Here is a 16,594-nt window from a genome sequence, read left to right as displayed (position 1 = left end):
TATAATTGGCATTTACTTACATTAATTTGAAAAGTCATAAATCACTACACTTTTCATGCACCCCCTGTATACCATAACAGCGACACTGACGGACTGTGAAATTTCCAGGGATTAGTTTAGCAGTTCTCTTTCAAATTTTCCGTAACTTTTACCGTTTCTGAGTTATTTAGCAAAAACTGGTTTGATGCAACAAATTTTCAAATCAGTTGAAATTTGTGCACCCTGTAACTGGGTTATTTTTGTGAGTTCAGAAAGATTGAACCACTCAAATTAACCGTTTTGAGCTCCTTTTTTCAGGGGTGTTAAGCAAAAAATTCTATTTAAAAAATTGCGTACAGGGTGACCGAGATAGTGAACCACCACACTTTCCTTGCACACCCTGTATACTGGAAGCAAAAACGGTCCTACAAACTTACGGTGGTAGATTAAGGAGTTAATTAGGACTATTTTTGGTCTCTTGCAATTTTTTTGTAACTTTTACTGTTTTCGAGTTTTTTAGGAAAAACTGGTTTGGTGCAACAAATTTTCAAAACAGTTAAAATTGTGATCTAACATTTGAACACGGTTGGACTAAAAAAGGGTTGTTTTAAGCACATTTTTGAAATCCTCATTAAATTTCCTATTCAATAACCTAAAAAAACATTACAAAATTTGGTACAGTCACATAGAAAAGCGGTGTCAAAGTTTGAATTGCCGGAAACACAGTTTAAAAGGACAGTCAGGGACAAAATCACCTGTAAAACACACTTGGGGTAAGAAAATGATTGTTTTAAGCACATTTTTGAAATCCTCATTAAATTTCCTATTCAGTAACCTAAAAAAACCCTACAAAATTTGGTAAAGTCACATAGAAAAGCGGTGTCAAAGTTTGAACTGCCAGAAACAAAATTTAAAAAGACAGTCAGGGACAAAATCGCCTGTAAAACACACTTGGGGTAAGAAAATGACTGTTTTAAGCAGATTTTTGGAATCCTCATTAAATTTCCTATCCAATATCATGAAAAAACACTACAAACTTTGGTACAGTCAGGGAGAAAAGCGGTGTCAAAATTTGAACTGCCAGAAACATAATTTAAAAAGACAGTCAGGGACAAAATCGCCTGTAAAACACACTTGGAGTAAGAAAATGACTGTTTTAAGCATATTTTTGAAATCCTTATTAAATTTCCTATTCAATAACCTAAAAAAACATTACAAAATTTAGTACAGTCAGGGAGAAAAGCGGTATCAAAGTTTAAACTGCCAGAAACACAATTTAAAAAGACAGTCAGGGACAAAATCGCCTGTAAAACACACTTGGGGTAAGAAAATGACTGTTTTAAGCAGATTTTTGGAATCCTCATTAAATTTCCTATCCAATAACCTAAAAAAACATTACAAAATTTAGTACAGTCAGGGAGAAAAGCGGTGTCAAAGTTTAAACTGCCAGAAACACAATTTAAAAAGACAGTCAGGGACAAAATCGCCTGTAAAACACACTTGGGGTAAGAAAATGACTGTTTTAAGCATATTTTTGAAATCCTTATTAAATTTCCTATTCAATAACCTAAAAAAACATTACAAAATTTGGTACAGTCACATAGAAAAGCGGTGTCAAAGTTTGAACTGCCAGAAACAAAATTTAAAAAGACAGTCAGGGACAAAATCGCCTGTAAAACACACTTGGGGTAAGAAAATGACTGTTTTAAGCAGATTTTTGGAATCCTCATTAAATTTCCTATCCAATATCATGAAAAAACACTACAAACTTTGGTACAGTCAGGGAGAAAAGCGGTGTCAAAATTTGAACTGCCAGAAACATAATTTAAAAAGACAGTCAGGGACAAAATCGCCTGTAAAACACACTTGGAGTAAGAAAATGACTGTTTTAAGCATATTTTTGAAATCCTTATTAAATTTCCTATTCAATAACCTAAAAAAACATTACAAAATTTAGTACAGTCAGGGAGAAAAGCGGTATCAAAGTTTAAACTGCCAGAAACACAATTTAAAAAGACAGTCAGGGACAAAATCGCCTGTAAAACACACTTGGGGTAAGAAAATGACTGTTTTAAGCACATTTTTGAAATCCTCATTAAATTTCCTATTCAATAACCAAAAAAAAACCTACAAAATTTGGTAAAGTCACATAGAAAAGCGGTGTCAAAGTTTGAACTGTCAGAAACACAATTTAAAAAGACAGTCAGGGACAAAATCGCCTGTAAAACACACTTGGGGAACACACAGCGGGGTCAAAATTTTAATTGCCAGAAACAGACTATTTTTTATGAAGTTATGGATTTCAAGCAGATTGGACAAACGCCATTGGTTTCAAAACAATCACGTGAGCTGTAAATAAAAAAAAATGTTAAAATTGCTTTTCTTTACAATTTTGATATTCATTTCGTTCATTTTTGCTTGCTATCACTTGTAATGCTTATGGAAAACCCTATTACGTTTTGATTACGTTAACGGTTTGTTTGAAGCCAATTTGAACCATAATGACAATTTAATGCAGTTCATTAGGAATAATAATGATTATTCCTAAAATGTAGCAATAATCCAAGTAAAATGGAATTCAGTCCAGATTCGATTATACAGGGTGTCCTAAATCTAGTAGCAAACTTATACCAGTCAAGGGATAGTTAAATTCATCCTTTTAAGGTGTTTAATCAATTATTTAACACTCTGACAAGTATGAAACATACATTTTCTTCTCGCGCTTTTGTCTTGGCAATTTTATGGTAAAACTGACGGAAATCATGATGGCAATTCCAACCAGGACCGTATTCTGCCCAAAATCAAACTGATTTCCACTGATCAGTGAACAGGAAAATCTTATAAAATCCTGCACTGGTTCGTATCTGAATCAGTATAGAATAGCATTGAAATCTCCAACATTGGACAACATACTGAATGAAACATTTAATGAATTAGGAAACACATAGCGGTCATATACGTGTATGGGATGTACATACATGGTCACCACAGCCTACAACAAAGTATATGGTGTGTTTTGTTCTTAAGAGCCCCAACACTATTGATCACCATAAACGCAAAGAAAACACACCGAAATGGTACTGAAATTTGAAAGACTCTTAAATGAAGTAGCCAAGAACTTAGGTGGTTGACTCATTTGCTTGCAGAGTGCAAAAAAACAAAAAGTTTAGTGTCGTAATAAGTGTCAAAGTGTCGGGTGCTCTCCAGTGATTTGCTTCTGTTTCAAACATTATGGAAGTAGACAAATGGAGGTACGTAAACCTTTCTTATTCCACTGATATATTGACAGTCTGGACGTCGATATTCTCCACCTGGACGTGCCGGACTTAAATGATAAATTTTTGATAAAGGGCAACACTGCGACGCAGTCTCCGTTAAAACATTGAAAAAATTACTGAGATGATTCATAAAGGTCGTTTGAAGGCTGCTCTTTATCAGCTTATAACGTAAAACTTACTACAAACAAGGAGGAGGAATTTATACAGGGTGGTTCAAATTGATTGTAGGATAATTCATTAAAAATCAACTCCAAAGACCAGTAAAGTTACTCTTGGCGTGCATGTTCACCATTTTGGTCATGGATTGTTTCATATGAGACCTATAGAGGGATGCTGCTTACCTTTGCAGGTTTACCATCACACACACACACAGTCCAGAATCACTACCAACCCTTTGCACAATTCAAATCCAGCAATTTTACGCGTAATTAACGACACTGATTTAATTTTTCCGCTCTTGGTTGTGATATTTTGCTTTTTAGCAACTTAACCTCACTTTTGCGAGTCTTGTCAAATCGGTAAACAACTGAAGCACTGTCAATGTCAATACGTTTCAGTCCTTTGCTAACATTAAAAACACACTGAAATTTAGAAAAAAAACGCATTAATAACCGATCTAGACTGACCAAATGCGAAAGCAATTTATCCACCCTTCTTGTAAACAAAGGAAAAAGGCGGCAACTATCCTTTTTAACCTCATAATTGAATGACATCTGAAGTTGACGTACATACTGTCAAGTATCAGTTATTCTCTGTGAACTATGCGACGTTGCCAGACGATTTTTTTTTCGTTCTTAATATATTTCATACTTCAACTGATTTTTATTGTTTTTTTTTTGTAAAGCTATCTTTGGTACCCTCAATATTCGATTAGTATAGGTGGCAAAGCTTGTTTTTATAAATTGTACTGCAATGTTAATTGTACAACAGCTATTTAAGTCTATATTACATCGCAGTAAGGAGTTTTTTGGAGAAAATTTTACCGCAAATTTTCTTTTTTCTCTGGACTATAGTAATCTAGATGCAAAAAATATGGGACACTTTTCAACCACAGCGTATATGACTCGAGTATCCTACAATCAGTTTGGACCACCCTGTATTAATGCAATTCAATTGGCGTTTCAATTAGATAGATAACCCCAAATCTACACAACGACAATAATTTTAAAAATCATCAGTTTGTATTTTGTTGTAGTTAGTGACACAGCGTTGCCATTTACTAGAATGACTGAAACTCTGGTTGATTTTCCTGACGAAAGGTTCGTAATCTAATTAATATTTACTAAGCGAATTTGTAGGTACAGTTTAATGTAAAAACCTACTAGAATGCTTAAACAGTTATTTTTTTTTTTCAAAACGTAAAATTAAGTTTTTTTTCGTCCGCTCCGCCTCAACTCTATCACCCTTGAACCTAATTAATTACCGATAAGTGTGATAATAACGCTTATCATCTAATTCAGTACAAATTAGCGATACGTGAGTATTTGTGTTGTTCACGTGATCGTCAAATTGAACATTGTCAAAAACCCTTCATGCTTATCACGATCACGTGACTTTGACAGTTGACAGCGACTAGCAGTTTCGTAGCAGACGTCGGACACAATTAGGTTAGAATTGCCGTTTGTTTGCTCATTTTCAAAACAAAACTAGTTATTACGTGTAATTTAAATGAAAATGTTAACGGTTTTCTTTTAGGTGACTAATTAAACTTTTAAGCTAAATTGTGAGTGGGTTTTTTGCTTGGTTATTCCAAGTTTAACGAATTCTAGGATTTTTTCTGGAAAGTTTCCAGTACCACCCTTGCTTGGTGGTTCAATTAAGTGCCTAGAGTGGTGATAATCGGTTGAATTGGCATTTTTTAAGCTTCTTTACGAAGAAAATTGCAACTTTTGAGTCCTGTTATTAATAAGGTATGTGGTTGCTGTTATATCTTACCAGATATCTGCTATTTTAAATAGTTTTTGTTTCCCACCACAGAAATTTAAAAAACTTCACACAAAAAATAATGTTAATTTTATTAGTTATTATTTTCTTGACAAGGACATCGGCTCTTAGACTTATGGAAAATATTTCTGAACAATGAATCTTCATCCTTAACGTGTTCCACCAACTTTTTGGTGACAAACACCATTCCTAGAAACACCATCAAAGTGGTGGAAACAACCAAAATGGCGTAAGGTGAGCAGGATGGTAACACTTTCTTTGAAGGTTTTTTCAATTGTAGCATGTCCAACATTTGTGCAAAGTAGGTTTGTGAGCTTGTCATCGATTCGTCCCTGTTGGATTTCGATTCAAAAACTGGTCTTTCCACACATAGTTTCGGCGGTACTTACTCGAAATGCCCCCAGCTTTTTAGCAAACACACGTACACCTCTAGGAAATTGGCGCAAATGTTGCAGAAACCTTCACGGATAGGCAGGATTAAGGTTAGGAAGATAAATTCAGTTACAGTGGCGTCCCCATCATTGTCTCTAATTTGTTCTGGTTTGTCCGAGTTCCACAAAGGATAAACGTAACCAGTTGCGCATAATTGCACGAGGCACAAAACAATTAGGAGTAGACAGAATTTGTAGAAAGACATCTTAAAATAATTTACAACAAAATAAAGTCAACATGACGTTTGACTGATTGATTTATACCTGTTTAATTCAAATCAAGCAGAAAATGGGAAAAAATTCACTCAACTCACATGAAACACAATTTGGGTATTTGGGCAGTTACGGACCTGAAATATTCACTGAAGGTACTTAATTGAACTACAAAAAAGGGCCGTACTGGAAACTTTCAATTAAACTGGAATAACCAAGCAAAAAACCCACTCAACTAAAATGAAACACAATTTGGGGTATAATTTGAGTATTTCAGCAGAGTTGCCAACTTGTGCTAGGTATATTTGATTTTTTTTACAGGCTGCCGTCCACCACCCACTACATTACCAGCAACAAAGGACAACCATATGGAATACCAACTCATTACAACGCTGCCGATCATCCCCCAGTGAAGTTAAGACACCACAATCACAGGTTAGTTACCATTGCCACCAATTTAAATTCAATTAATTTTGGGATGTTTTCAAGTGATCAGAGTGAAACTCAGAGGAAACGCAGATCCAAAAATCGATTGTCTAATCGAAGAAGTACGGGCTACGTATCTCAGGACATGGTGGAGGAAGCTATTAGAATGGGAGCAAACGGTTCCGAATAAAATAGTTTTCCTATTACAATATTGAAATGACTGTTACTGTTTTAAGTTCTAGTCTTATTGTGAGTAAGCTAGTCAATAATTACCTACTTTAAGAGAGTGTACCTACTAATTTAGTTTATTATTTTGTATTGTTAGTTGAGGTCAAATTCCCTATGTAAATAATCCTTAAAGTATGCAACCCAACATACATGCCGGTGTAACGCGGGTTGCAGTGTAATGTTTTAAAAGACAGTTTGTAAATTATAGTGGTTTAGTTAATTAAAATAAAAAATTAATACCGGATACATTACTTCTTTCTTTCCCAATCCCAACATTTGCAATTACTATTTGACTGAAAAGAAAATATTTACAAAACCTCACATTTCTTATACCTTTGTTATTTTTACATCTAAAATTCTTCTTTACCTTGTATACGTAATTATAAAATGTTTTTGCCCCAAAATTATATAAACGTGACCTAAAAAATGCTTGTTTGTCGGAACAATATCACAAAAATAGCCACACTCTTGGTAATTTTAAAATAAAACAACTTTTGTGTTAATCTTAAACTGTCTGAAGCCAACATCCATTCCGGTGCATTTACTCTGTTGGAAATTCGTTTTCCGGGGAAGGAAAACCGAAACCGCATTTTCTGCCATCCTAAACATTACCGGTATTTAAACAAGTTAGGTAAACAGTCATAAAATTATCCGCACAATCAGAGGTATATACAATTGCTGCAGACTAGAAGTAATTAAGTCAGATAATAACGACTCCTGTTTACGGGATGGGTCTATACAAATTCTTTGCCAACGATAATCATCAGCAAACAACGGATTTTAGTTTTTAAAGTTGGCAGTGGTGTTACGTACACTGATTTGTCCTGTTGAATAACAGTTTTGGTGTTCTAAATGCAGCCCAACACTAAACAGCCACTAAACCCACAGGATTTGTTGTCGTTAATGATACAGTGAGTGTTTTTTTCTGTTAAAGTATACACTTTTTGGTTTTTACACGTGAATTTTTAGGGTTGCACCACAACCACAAAACAATGGGTACATCAATCAGGCCTTTATTGCAGACGTTGATGGGTATGTACTTTTTCACGTACAGGGTGTTCAAGAGTAGATGATACTTATTTTAAATGTAACTGACTTTTATGAATTCAGGAGTTGGTCAAAATGGTCTCTTAAAATCCACTAGGTAGATTGGACGTTATAAAGTCACGTGACATTGCATTATCTGACTATTTGTCATACGTCAACATGACAATACCTCCTTATTCGCACAGCCACCCCCGACTCGTTTGAAAAACGTTCATTGGTGCCTTAAACTACATAATGTATCCTGCTCTATCAAGTGTCATTGAAACAGTGTGGCAATATGGTTTTGCACTAAACACGTCAATCGAAAACGCCATTAGTCTCCCATCTTTGTCTAGCGCATTAATTAGCAATGTTTTTCTGTCTGTTACGTGGATTTTCTATGCCATGCATAAAATTAATTCCAATAATATAATAAAAACGCCAACGTACGTTAAATATCTTGGGCAATAGCACTATTTATAGACTTTTTATAACTATGATAATTCAGTATTTGGTGTAGTTAGCACTGATTTTTCCCACTGAATAACAGTTTTAGTGTGTAATGCAGTACAACCGTAAAATAGTGCAAGTACAGCCACTAAACCCTCGAGATTTGTTAATTAATGAGTGAGTTTTTTACAGTTAAAATACAAGAATTTCTAATTTTTAAGTAAAATTTCAGGGCTGTCCCTCAACCGCAAAGCAATTCCAATAAATACCTCCATGGGTACATTAATCAGGCCTTCATTGCAGACGTTGATGGATATGTATGGTATGAATTTTTATGAAGCTGTTTAATGAATTTCTTTGACATCAAACCGCAATTTGTCTATGAACATATCGAAAGGTACCATCCATACTGTTGAACACCCTGTATTAGCCAACAAATGAAGTGGTGTAAAACAGCACTCTGGAAATCAAAAAAAAATTCCGTATTCCAGAACAGTCCTGATTTCTGTCTTCGGTAGGAGTCCATACATCATCCCTCTGTCCTCTTGCAGCTGTTTTGCTTATATGTGGGCCCCCGTAGCAATTCCATGTATCTTTCGCCGTAATAAAATCGGAAAGTGTTCCCCGGGGAGCCCTTTTCCTTGGCGCCCCCCCTTCAGTCAACTTCCAATCTGCCGCTTAACCTGCCCGAGCCGTAAATATGGCGAAATTTGCCAGGATAAAAACGGGTTAGGCATGTTTATTTTGCGTTTATTAAGCCCCGAGAAAAGATATATCATTACATGTGTGAATCCACGAATTTTCAATTCGGGCATCTTGTGAATGATGCATGACGGGTGTGGGAGGAAAAGTCGCGATTTCCAGCATTTCCGAGTTGGATAGTGCGCATTTTTATGCGGATCTGAAAGAAGGCTCGTAACTTCTTAATATGGAAATTCGGTCCGAACAGAGTAAAGTGCTTTATAAAACGCATTTCTAAAACAAGACAGAAATAAATACTTTTGAGATACGTAAACAAAAAATCAAACAAAATTGGATTGACGTCACAACAACACTGCGCGTGATTCAAAATATTGTTTGACGTTTCGTGACAAACAGACGCCATTATTGTTTTTCTTACTTTAATGGCAGTTAGAGGCCTCTGGCAATTGTAAATAATTCATAGGACATTTCGGGTACTTGTAAAAGCTTCTGGCAAATTTTTGACAGGTTTTCAGTGGTATTTAAAACTTTCTGACATTTCTAAAATAGCTCTAGAAGCCTCTGGAAGTATTAAAAAAACATTTTGGAAGGTTCAGATCACTTGTAGATGCTTCTCGCATTTCAAAGATGGCGCCAGAAGCTTTTGACAGTTTTAAAAATCTTGTAGAACGTTTTATACACTTGTAGAGGCTTCTGGCAAGTCTTCCCTAGTATTTAGAGGGTTCTGACATTTCCTAGATGGCGCTAGAAGTATTTGGCAGTTTTAAAAAAAATTGAAGAACGTTTTAGACATTTGTACAAATTTCTGTCATTTCCAAAATGGCACCAGAGACATCTGGCAGTTTTAAAAAACATTTCGAACGTTTATGACACTTGTAGAAGCTTCCGGCATTTCCAAGATGGCGCTAGAAGCTTTTGACAGTTTTAAAAATCTTGAAAAACATTTTAGATACTTGTAAAGGCCTCTGGCCAGAATTCACCAGTACTTAGAGGCTTCTGGCATTTCCAAGGTGGCGCTAGAGGATTTTGGCAGTTTTAAAAAACATTTCGAACGTTTATGACACTTGTAGAGGCTTCTGGCATTTTCAAGATGGCGCTAGAAGCTTTTGACAGTTTTAAAAATCTTGTAGAACGTTCTAGATAATTGTAGAGGCCTCTGGCCAGTCTTCACTAGTACTTAGAGGCTTCTGGCATTTCCAAGATGGCGCTAGAAAATTTTAGCAGTTTTAAAAAAGTTGAAGAACGTTTTAGACACTTGTACAGACTTCTGTCATTTCCAAAATGGCACCAGAGACATCTGGCAGTTTTAAAAAACGTTTGGAACGTTTATAACACTTGTAGAGGCTTCTGGCATTTCCAAGATGGCGCTAGAAGCTTTTGATAGTTTTAAAAATCTTTTAGAACGTTTTAGATACTTGTAGAGGCCTCTGGCCAGTCTTCACTAGTAATTAGAGGCTTCTGGCATTTCCAAGATGGCGCTAGAGGATTTAGGCAGTTTTAAAAAACATTTCGAACGTTTATGACACTTGTAGAGGCTTCTGGCATTTCCAAGATGGCGCTAGAAGCTTTTGATAGTTTTAAAAATCTTTTAGAACGTTTTAGATACTTGTAGAGGCCTCTGGCCAGTCTTCACTAGTAATTAGAGGCTTCTGACATTTCCAAAATGGCACCAGAGACATCTCTGGCAGTTTTAAAATACATTTCGAACGTTTATGACACTTGTAGATGCTTCTGTCATTTCCAAGATGGCGCTAGAAGCTTTTGACAGTTTTAAAAATCTTGAAAAACATTTTAGATACTTGTAGAGGCTTATGGCAAGTCTTCACTAGTATTTAGAGGCTTCTGGCATTTTCAAGATGGCGCTCGAGGATTTTGGCAGTTTTAAAAAAATTCAAGAACATTTTAGACACTTGTTCAGACTTCTGTCATTTCCAAAATGGCACTAGAAGTCTTTGACAGCTTTAAACATCTTTTAGAACGTTCTAGACACTTGTAGAGGCTTCTGGCATTTCCAAGATGGCGCTAGAAGCCTTTGACAGCTTTAAAAATCTTGTAGAACGTTTTAGACACTCATAGAGGCTTCTGGCAAGTCCTTACGATTAAATACGATCTTAAACGAAGAACATTCATATGGCCCATTAGCTCAGTTGGTTAGAGCGTCGTGCTAATAACGCGAAGGTCGCGGGTTCGATCCCCTCATGGGCCAACAACTTTTTTTTTTTTTTTTTTTTTCCTTTTGGTTGCCATGGTTTTTCTCTGTCCTATTGTAATTAATAACAAATTCATTTTATAGATAATTTTAATGAAAAATTTTTTCTTACCATGAAAAACTAGAGACTTGTCTACAGCAACAGGCAGCGCCATCTAAAACTATACTGATCCACTAACACGAACCAACCTTTTCCTGAAATCAAATTGTTAAAAATAGTGCACTCCATTACGAGCAGATGTCGACACAGTTGCAAGCAACACCGCATGACTTAATCAATAACATGTTGACTTAGCTTCGCAACGTTGCCACTACTTTGAGTTTTACGCAAATTAACTGACAGTTCTAATATGAGCGAGTTATTTTAAAAGGGGTTTAGGAAAAATGGTGGCGTTGCCCAGGCAACAACGCTGTACAGCTGTTTAGTAAATCCACCAGTTTTTAACAGAGTTTAAGAGCAACTTGTGCGTTCGGTCATACCAAGAAAAATTCTAAAAAAAACCAGAAAAAAAAATTAAAATTGCTAGTTTTTTTAAAGCAAATTGCGCCATATAGTCACGTGACTTAGAGTCGACCAATCAGATTCGCGTAAGTTTTGGAGCATCGGCTCCTAGAAACGTCACTCTAAAATCTATATAGAGCAAGTCTGTAGAGTGTGCGGTGTTTGGAGTGTCTGCCCATTTGTTTAAACATTAGGGCGGTTAACACCCTTCCAGATTAGCTTTTTGGTAAGTTAAATGTGAAATAAAATTTGTATTAAATCCGAGCAAATTCCACCCGTTAGGGTGGTGGCATTTATACGATGGTTGGAAAAATCAATACTAAAGTATAATTGCAAAAAATTCCAGATTTTCACAAACTGATGCACGAATTATTGCTATGATTGTGTATTTTTTTCGCTTTTTTACTTTAAAATATTGATGGGCATGGAATGATAAGCACGGTTAATTTGTTACATGTATTGGGTATGAATATTGAAGTTTTCTTCCTTTACACCTTCAAGAGTTAATATAAAATGGAATTAGAGCGCCATTATCAGAATGAATAATAACTCTTTTGTTCTTACTTATAAAGCAGCACCAAGGTCTGGTTAGATTATATGGTCAATTAACTAGGACTGGCCTAAAAAAACCTTAACTGCTGCACCAAAAAAAAAATTCATTAAAATTATGTAGTAAAAACGTCAGACTGTACTGACCAGGGTTGTACCCAAATTGAATTTTTATATAAGACACTTTTTTTAACCCTGACTGTATCTGGTGAGGGAGCATTATAAGTCATGACTTTAAAATGGAAAGATTTGAGACTGTTTTTGACCCTGACTGTACCTTAACAGGTCAGTACTTAGTGTCATTTTAATTATGACAACTTGAGGGATAAGATGTGATCTTTCAATGACTGTACCCAAAAGCTAGTTACGTAAATAGCACTCGCAATTCATTAAAAAAAGTCAGTTTGAAATTGAATGTAATCTGGTTTGAGCAGGTTTTTGGTACTAACTGTACTAAATAGGTTGGATTCTTATTACAGGCACTTTTGAGTATTACTGTACTTGCTCCTAATTGACGCTAACCATCGTTAATGACGTAAATGAAAGTCCTGTGAGACTAAACACAAAATATGGAAAGTTCCTGGTATAGTATTAGAAAAAACAACGATTTTAGGGCGGCCATTTTGGATTATTGAACTTATCAGAAGAAAATTACTCAAAAATATACAGAGTGTCCCATTGAAGGTTTATGGCAATTCACTGTAAAAGGTAGAAACAACTTTCATGCACGTAGCTGGCGTGGATAAGCAGATGCTTCAAAAAATATACAGGGTGTCCTATTAAAAACTTCAATATTCACACCAAAACGCTTTTGTTTTTGCATCGTGTACTGCATTTTTGAGTGTAACCCACTATGTGTCTTCCCGACCGTTGTCACAGAGAGAGTAGTCGAAGGGGATGCCGGCCGGTCCTCCCACGTCCAGTGGGGGCTCGTACGCCTCCCTGGAGTCGCAGGGGGTGGGCGAAAACGTGTACCGCCCCACCACGATGCCCGGAGGGCCCGCCACTGGTCTCTTCGAAGGTGTCAAAAAGGCTTTAGGTTTCGGAACGCTACTGGATAAGGTGGGTGCTGCTGCAGGCCCTAATGTGATAACATCCAGGTAATTTTGTCTTTTTTTTCGTACTTGTCAAGCTAAATCTGGTCTGTGGGATGTCCAGTTGCTTTGGTAAACAACTCAATTGCATGTAAATATAATAATTGGTTGTGCTTTTGTTATTTTTAGAGCACTTTTTCTTTAAATTGCTTAATAACTCCACTGTTCAACTGAATTTTAGGAGTTGTATCGATTTCGTGTTTCCTGGCTGCTTTATTATAGTTTTCAAGGTGAAGTTTTCATTAATATAGGTAGGCCAACACAGAGATTTCTAAATTTTTCAATAATAATTAAATTAGAGTAATTAAGCATGGTAACAGTTATTAACGACAGGATACAGGAGGCAAGTTGTTTATAGTGACATTGTTGATGTTTTTGAGACTGTCAACAAACTATAACGTAATCACTTTGCTTATACAGTGTGTGTTTGAGAAACAAATTTGATATACAGAGTGTCCCAAAAAAGTGAAAAACAATTTTTAGTTTTCGGTAAATATCTTAAAAACTGTGTAAAAACAGAAATGGTCAAAAAGCTTGACTTTGACGCCTTCTAGCGTTCAAACTATCACACCAATGACCTTTTTTGAATACACCGTTGAAAAGCCTTTGGTCTGGACTATATTTTATCTTCAGTGACTTTTTGTCCTAACTGTTCAAATAACTGAATTATTTTAGGTTGAAACAAAAAGTAGTTAGGTAAATCACTTTGAAGGTTTGTGAAGCTTGACTTTGACGCCCTCTAGCGGCCAAACGGTACAACCGATTAACTTAAATGAGCATATTTTTGGAAAGCTCACGACCTGAGCTATCTTTTCGCTTCAATCACTTTTGGTCGTCAACTGTCAAATAAGCAAGTTATGGAAAATTTTCGGAAAAAGTGCGCAAAAATTTCGTTTTAATTATCGTTTTTTATTATTATTGAGCTCTATTTTCAATAAAACTTGTGTTAGAGCATTTTTCTGAAAAATAATTCCCTGAATTTTAATCGAATTTATTCCCTACTTCATGGACACACTGTATACTAAATTCCTGTCAAATTGAGGTTATAAGGATATTTAAATCAAGCCCAGCTTCATTTAGAAAAATCAAATAAAGACACAACATATGAGACACATAACTTTCATTGATTCGTTGAGTGTAATGGCAACGTCCCCGTTAGTTTTGGTTATGTGGCAACACTGCATTACAATAGACTTGTCAAGGCTGTCAATCCAGCAAAGTTAAATTTGACAATTGTCACCTCACCATCACGTGATGTCAAATTATGATCTGATCGGTGAAAAGAGGAGTAACCGAATTTAGTTTGTTATTGCCTGTCAGGCCAAAGACATTAATTGTCAGGCATGTTATTATAACCGTTTATTGTATTATCTACAGGGTGAATGTAATAATGCACGCATCCAATATTAGCTCCGGATGTCTTAATATTTACTCAAACAAAAACACCAAGTTGTATGAGCTTGTTGTTTATACCGGAAAGTGTTATTAATACTCTGCTATGGCCCAGTGACTATTTTTAACGCTTGTACTAATTTTTAGTTTGTGTGTTACGGTAAAACGAGCAACATTTTTAATCATGTAAGTAGCGCCACAATAGAATAATAAGCGTCCTCTGTGCTTGCAGAAATAGCAACAAATTGCTCTGTCTCAAAAGTATAAATAAATCTATTACAGTTTGTTTAAAAGCCTGGAACGTGACCAATGTTAATCAAATTTAATTAGAAATAAAAATGCCAACCAGCCTGTTGTGGTACCCAGTACCACTTTACACTTATTATAGTGTTAAACATTTTGGCAGCTTGTAAAGAACATTTGCTTTCTAGTAACATTTTGACTAGTAACTAACAATGTTGTGATTTGAACTATTTAAAGGAGGAAAACTACTGACTTGACTTATTTATAGCCGAAACAGTAAACAATTTAATAAATATATACCATATTGATCCTAATTTTGTGATTTGTTGCAGGACTGAAGTTGTGGATCCAGGCGCCAACAGAAAAATGCGAACTGCCGGAATAGCGGAAGAGGCCGCCCTTTTGGGGTAAGTTCTAATGGAATAGGTATATCCTAAGCTGTCATAAATTTCAATTTACATTTCAAAGAATTCCAATACTTTGATAAGCTCGCCAACAGCCAAATAATGGAGATATTGTGGTTCAGATCGATAACCAATCAAGCCTTGCCTATATTAATATCCCAACACTAAGATACCATTCAATTTGATTGATTGTGACCTTAAAATAGCACCTATCATTATGTAAGCAGAATAGGACTGTATAACATACAGGGTACTCCATAAAAACACTTTTTAAAACAGCAGTGTAATTTTTTAGGCAAAATTTAAGTTCTGAAATGGTTGAATTTTCCACTAAAATGCATTTACAGAATTTGCTAGTAGTGTTTGTAAATAGTTGCAAATTTATGTTCCTGGACATTTGCCAAAGTCTTGGAAAACTGAAAGTCTGGCAATATCCCACAGTTACATTTGTGAACACAACAGTATTTAACCCAGTAAATCTTTGTAAGTGTCTGGAAAGTAAGTTTTTTGCTTGTATTATTAAACATTGTTTATACAAATTCGTGTATTTAAATTCATTTTTCTTAAAAAAGCTCTATTTTTGTAATTTGTATGGGTATTGTCTGAGTAACTAGTGTAGGATTATCTTTGAATCGGTCAAAAGAAGTGAATCCCATTTGTTTTCACCCTCCATGAAGAGGGCAGACAAATCGATCCGCCACCTACAGTTAGAAAAACGAATCAATGGCTGCCACACGTTTTGAGAGAGTGCACTTTTACATTAATAATTTTATTACATTTCAGCACTATGCCTTCAGATTCAATGGACGACATCGAACTGAAAAACATCAAATTTCAATTTCCTCATATCAGATCAATGTCCCGGCAAGATTCCATTGCCCAGGAAGAAGTAGTGGAAACGGAACGTGGTAATGTCGTGGTTGCCATACAAGGAAATCGAAGCAAACCTGCCATATTGACCTACCACGATTTGGGTCTTAACTGTATGCACTTGAATTCTTCAATAAATCTTCGAATCAAGTATTTTCCTGTTTGTACACAGATATTTCTAATTTCCAAGCCTTCTTCAACTACGTTGATATGAGAGCTTTGATAGAGAACTTTTGCGTTTACCACGTGACTGCTCCAGGTCAAGAGGAAGGAGCCCCAACTCTCCCAGAAGAGTACGCCCATTCAAGTCTTATTCTTTACGGGTTAATGCACTGCAGGAGTTTTTCAGGTACATTTATCCAACTATGGACGAACTAGCAGACCAACTGGTCCAAGTGGTCAGACATTTCAACCTAAAACAATTCATCGGATTTGGAGTTGGAGCCGGAGCAAACATCCTTTGCCGTTACGCCCTCAATCATCCAGAAATGGTATTTTTAGCCCGTAAACCTGATGGTTAATTCAAGTTTTTTAACTCTTCAGGTGTCCGCTTTGTGTCTAGTAAACTGCGTGAGCACCCAACCCGGTTGGATTGAATGGGGCTACCAGAAATTGAACACCAGATATCTGCGATCTAAAGGAATGACTCAAGGT

The 16,594-nt window shown here is 35.9% G+C and overlaps 3 protein-coding genes and 1 non-coding gene across 12 annotated transcripts; 3 read left to right on the top strand and 1 right to left on the bottom strand.

The window, feature by feature from the left end:
• The first annotated feature begins 3,077 nt into the window (after positions 1 to 3,077).
• Positions 3,078 to 6,745, top strand: LOC145736877 (uncharacterized). 2 transcript variants are annotated; one of them, XM_081991319.1, is made up of 4 exons: positions 3,168 to 3,230; positions 4,453 to 4,516; positions 6,167 to 6,280; positions 6,335 to 6,745. In XM_081991319.1, the coding sequence occupies exons 2-4, from the start codon at positions 4,482 to 4,484 to the stop codon at positions 6,459 to 6,461; spliced, it is 276 nt and encodes a 91-aa protein (XP_081847445.1). In that variant the 5' UTR covers positions 3,168 to 3,230; positions 4,453 to 4,481; the 3' UTR covers positions 6,462 to 6,745. The 2 variants fall into 2 exon arrangements, with proteins under 2 accessions (XP_081847446.1, XP_081847445.1); XM_081991320.1 differs by lacking the exon at positions 4,453 to 4,516 and having other exon boundaries at positions 3,078 to 3,230.
• On the bottom strand, positions 5,257 to 6,130 carry LOC145736876 (uncharacterized). 2 transcript variants are annotated; one of them, XM_081991318.1, is made up of 3 exons: positions 5,983 to 6,130; positions 5,591 to 5,838; positions 5,257 to 5,533 (listed from the first exon to the last, which is right to left on the bottom strand). In XM_081991318.1, the coding sequence occupies exons 2-3, from the start codon at positions 5,836 to 5,838 to the stop codon at positions 5,275 to 5,277; spliced, it is 507 nt and encodes a 168-aa protein (XP_081847444.1). In that variant the 5' UTR covers positions 5,983 to 6,130; the 3' UTR covers positions 5,257 to 5,274. The 2 variants fall into 2 exon arrangements, with proteins under 2 accessions (XP_081847444.1, XP_081847443.1); XM_081991317.1 differs by lacking the exon at positions 5,983 to 6,130 and having other exon boundaries at positions 5,591 to 5,884.
• Positions 6,746 to 7,344: 599 nt separating the features above from the next.
• On the top strand, positions 7,345 to 16,594 carry MESK2 (misexpression suppressor of KSR 2; the record flags this gene model as incomplete). 7 transcript variants are annotated; one of them, XM_081991310.1, is given in 7 exon segments in its annotated part: positions 7,345 to 7,410; positions 7,469 to 7,531; positions 14,999 to 15,073; positions 15,854 to 16,053; positions 16,113 to 16,233; positions 16,290 to 16,431; positions 16,484 to 16,594. In XM_081991310.1, coding segments are annotated over 7 exon segments (771 nt in total), but the record flags the coding sequence as incomplete, so codon positions are not given.
• TRNAI-AAU (transfer RNA isoleucine (anticodon AAU)) lies at positions 10,810 to 10,883 on the top strand. The gene has a single exon. It is a non-coding gene; the product is annotated as a tRNA-Ile (tRNA).

Source organism: Ips typographus, linkage group LG13, assembly GCF_016097725.1.
Source record: "Ips typographus isolate SLU linkage group LG13, UJ_Ityp_2.0, whole genome shotgun sequence".
Lineage (NCBI taxonomy): Eukaryota > Metazoa > Arthropoda > Insecta > Coleoptera > Curculionidae > Ips > Ips typographus.
This window is presented reverse-complemented; position numbering and strand designations above follow the sequence as displayed.

What these genes read in the sequence shown, in the direction of transcription:
- LOC145736877 (XM_081991319.1), top strand. Translation starts at nt 4,482, where the DNA reads ATGACTGAAACTCTGGTTGATTTTCCTGACGAAAG. An exon ending in GTTGATTTTCCTGACGAAAG is followed by an intron (nt 4,517 to 6,166) that starts GTTCGTAATCTA and finishes TTTTTTTTACAG; the next exon opens with GCTGCCGTCCACCACCCACT. An exon ending in TTAAGACACCACAATCACAG is followed by an intron (nt 6,281 to 6,334) that starts GTTAGTTACCAT and finishes GATGTTTTCAAG; the next exon opens with TGATCAGAGTGAAACTCAGA.
- LOC145736876 (XM_081991318.1), bottom strand. Translation starts at nt 5,838, where the DNA reads ATGTCTTTCTACAAATTCTGTCTACTCCTAATTGTTTTGTGCCTCGTG. An exon ending in AAAAGCTGGGGGCATTTCGA is followed by an intron (nt 5,534 to 5,590) that starts GTAAGTACCGCC and finishes GAAATCCAACAG; the next exon opens with GGACGAATCGATGACAAGCT.